The 2442-nt window shown below is 34.9% G+C and overlaps 1 protein-coding gene across 1 annotated transcript; it reads right to left on the reverse strand.

Moving 5' to 3' along the window:
• Nucleotides 1–1422: 1422 nt before the first annotated feature.
• Nucleotides 1423–2442, reverse strand: LOC129429965 (trace amine-associated receptor 4-like). The gene has a single exon (XM_055186969.2). It carries the CDS (start codon nucleotides 2440–2442, stop codon nucleotides 1423–1425), a length of 1020 nt encoding a protein of 339 aa, XP_055042944.2.

Genomic DNA, 2442 nt, shown 5'->3' on the forward strand with positions numbered 1-2442 from the left:
AAATCACTAAATCCGCCCCTGTTCCCATAGATAGGGGTACTGATAGATAGAGGTTTTGGGATACTATGTTATGTTTCCAAGCTGATATTCACTTTGAAAACTGGTTCTGTTTAGGCGGAGATAGTTTTTTTCATGTTCTAGTTCTGTTGTCTCTTACATTGTACAATAAATGTTCATTCTGACACTACAGCAGACATCACATGAGTGTTGGCTTTCATTTGATACCATTTTTGTGTATATGGTCCTTGTGGTTGTGGAGATATTCAACATTTATTGTTGGCATGTCGAGTTGAGCAGGAAACTAAAAAATTGGCCTGAAATTGCTTGTACAAGTAAAAAAAAAAAGAATTCAGCTTGACAACCACCATAATATCTTACCTATGGGTGTCTTCTAAATAAAAAAATAGGGTGACAGCTTGTACCAAAACATGTCCGCAAAAGTCTTAACGGAAGCCCTTTTCAGAATTGGCCCCCTGACTATGATGTAATGTCTGTAATTATCCCACAAACACACAGCAGCACCCAGGAGAAATAATTTCTCACTTTTAAAAACATTTAGCTCACAAAAATCATAACCTCTCATTGTTGACAGGCACTTATGCAGGTGTCATAGATTTGTTGTCAGATCTCATATCAGATCAATCCTTATTTATTACTCCTCGTCTTACTTTGCATTGAAAATGGCCTTGAAATGCACATTTGACTGTTTGTTCCTTTGTAACCTGGTGTTACAGTGCCTTTATTATGGTTCAGTCACCAGACCATAAAATAATAGCCATGATTTATGACTTGCTATGTAGACTAAATAGACTATAATCACAGCTTAACTTTCATCTGGTCTTATTCTAGGTTTTTTACCCTTTAACAGTCACTATTAGAAATACTTGAAGAAAATATGTTAAAAAACTTTCTACAAGTACATTACCTTCACTACAGTTATAATTCAGAAACATTTATTATTTAAATCATGACTTTATTAATGTATGATTAAACAGTTGTCATTTCCTCTGAATGCTTGTGTATTAAACATCCTCTTGGGTTTAAATGTCTCAAATTACAAAACATACAAACAATTGAGGTCAGGACGTTAAAAGACAAGTTGTAAACATTTTTAATATACATCTCAGATCTAAAACTGTCTGGCACAGTTTGTGTTAACCTCTGTTGTTTATTATAATGACTGATCTAATATGAATGATCTTCCTAATTGAGATCATTACAGGCCTAGAGTTTTTTAAACTCAAATATTTACTGCATTTTTCAATAATGTCAAATTAGCAAAATATTTAAGCATGCATAAACTATAGCATATGAAACTACATAAAAAGAATGATAAATTAATTAAATATCTCTGAAATCAACACTATCAGCTTCACAACATGTATTCAGTAACTGGTTATTATTTATCTACAGAAACTGTATTTATTCAAATGTCAGAGTATGTGAATGATTGAATCCACAGATATAAGTGAAGATGAGAGTTTTAAAGGCCTTCTGAAAGCAAGGATAGAAAAATCCATAGATCAAAGGATTACAAGTTGAGTTAAAATAGGCAAACCAATATAAAGCCTCAAAAACATCAGCTGGGATCACAAAATGAAGGAAAGGATCAACAGCAATAGCAATAGATGAGGGCAGCCAGCAGATAAAGAAAACGCCCATAACAAGAGCCAGAGTTTTAGCTGCTTTTCTTTCTCTGTGTGCAGAGCTTTGAATGTTAACACCTGTGGTGGTCACAGACACTTTCACTGACAAAACCTTTGCATGTTTTTTCACAACATTAAATATGATGATATAAAGAGAGCTCATTATAGCTCCTGGAATAATAAAAAACAAGATACAACTAATTAGTCCCCATTCTTTGTTAAAAAGAGCAGCACAGCCACCAAAACAAGACACCTGTAATATATAAGCTTCCAAACCAACAGCATTCACCCCTGAAAAAATAACAGAAAAGCTGTACACAAATGAAAAGATCCATGTAAGGGTGATTAATACAGTCACAGTGTTGTTTGTGATTCTCATTTTGTACCTCAGAGGGTCACAAATTGCCCAGTATCTATCAATAGATATTAAACTAAGATGTATTAAAGAAGAAAAACAGAAGGTTACATCCAAGCTAGAATGAACTTTACAAATAACATCTCCCAAAAACCAGCAGCCCTCGACAGATCGCACCATACTGTAGGGCATCACCAGTGAACCCTGCAAACAGTCACACACAGCCAATGACTGAACGAGCAGATGAGTTGGAGACTGAAGCTGTTTAAAGTGAGAGATGGAGATGATGATCAGCAGATTCCCAAAAACTGTCATGAGGATCAAGAGTAACATGAAAGCGTACATTGCCACTTTAACAAGAGTGATCCGATGAGCTCTAGGACAAGAGTCTGGATGTAAAGGATAACACAGGAGAATATTCTCAGTCTCATTGAAAGACAT

Source organism: Misgurnus anguillicaudatus, chromosome 18, assembly GCF_027580225.2.
Source record: "Misgurnus anguillicaudatus chromosome 18, ASM2758022v2, whole genome shotgun sequence".
Lineage (NCBI taxonomy): Eukaryota > Metazoa > Chordata > Actinopteri > Cypriniformes > Cobitidae > Misgurnus > Misgurnus anguillicaudatus.

Excerpts from the sequence above, each read along its gene's own strand:
- LOC129429965 (XM_055186969.2), bottom strand. The coding sequence starts at position 2,442 with ATGTCTTTCAATGAGACTGAGAATATTCTCCTGTGTTATCCTTTACAT.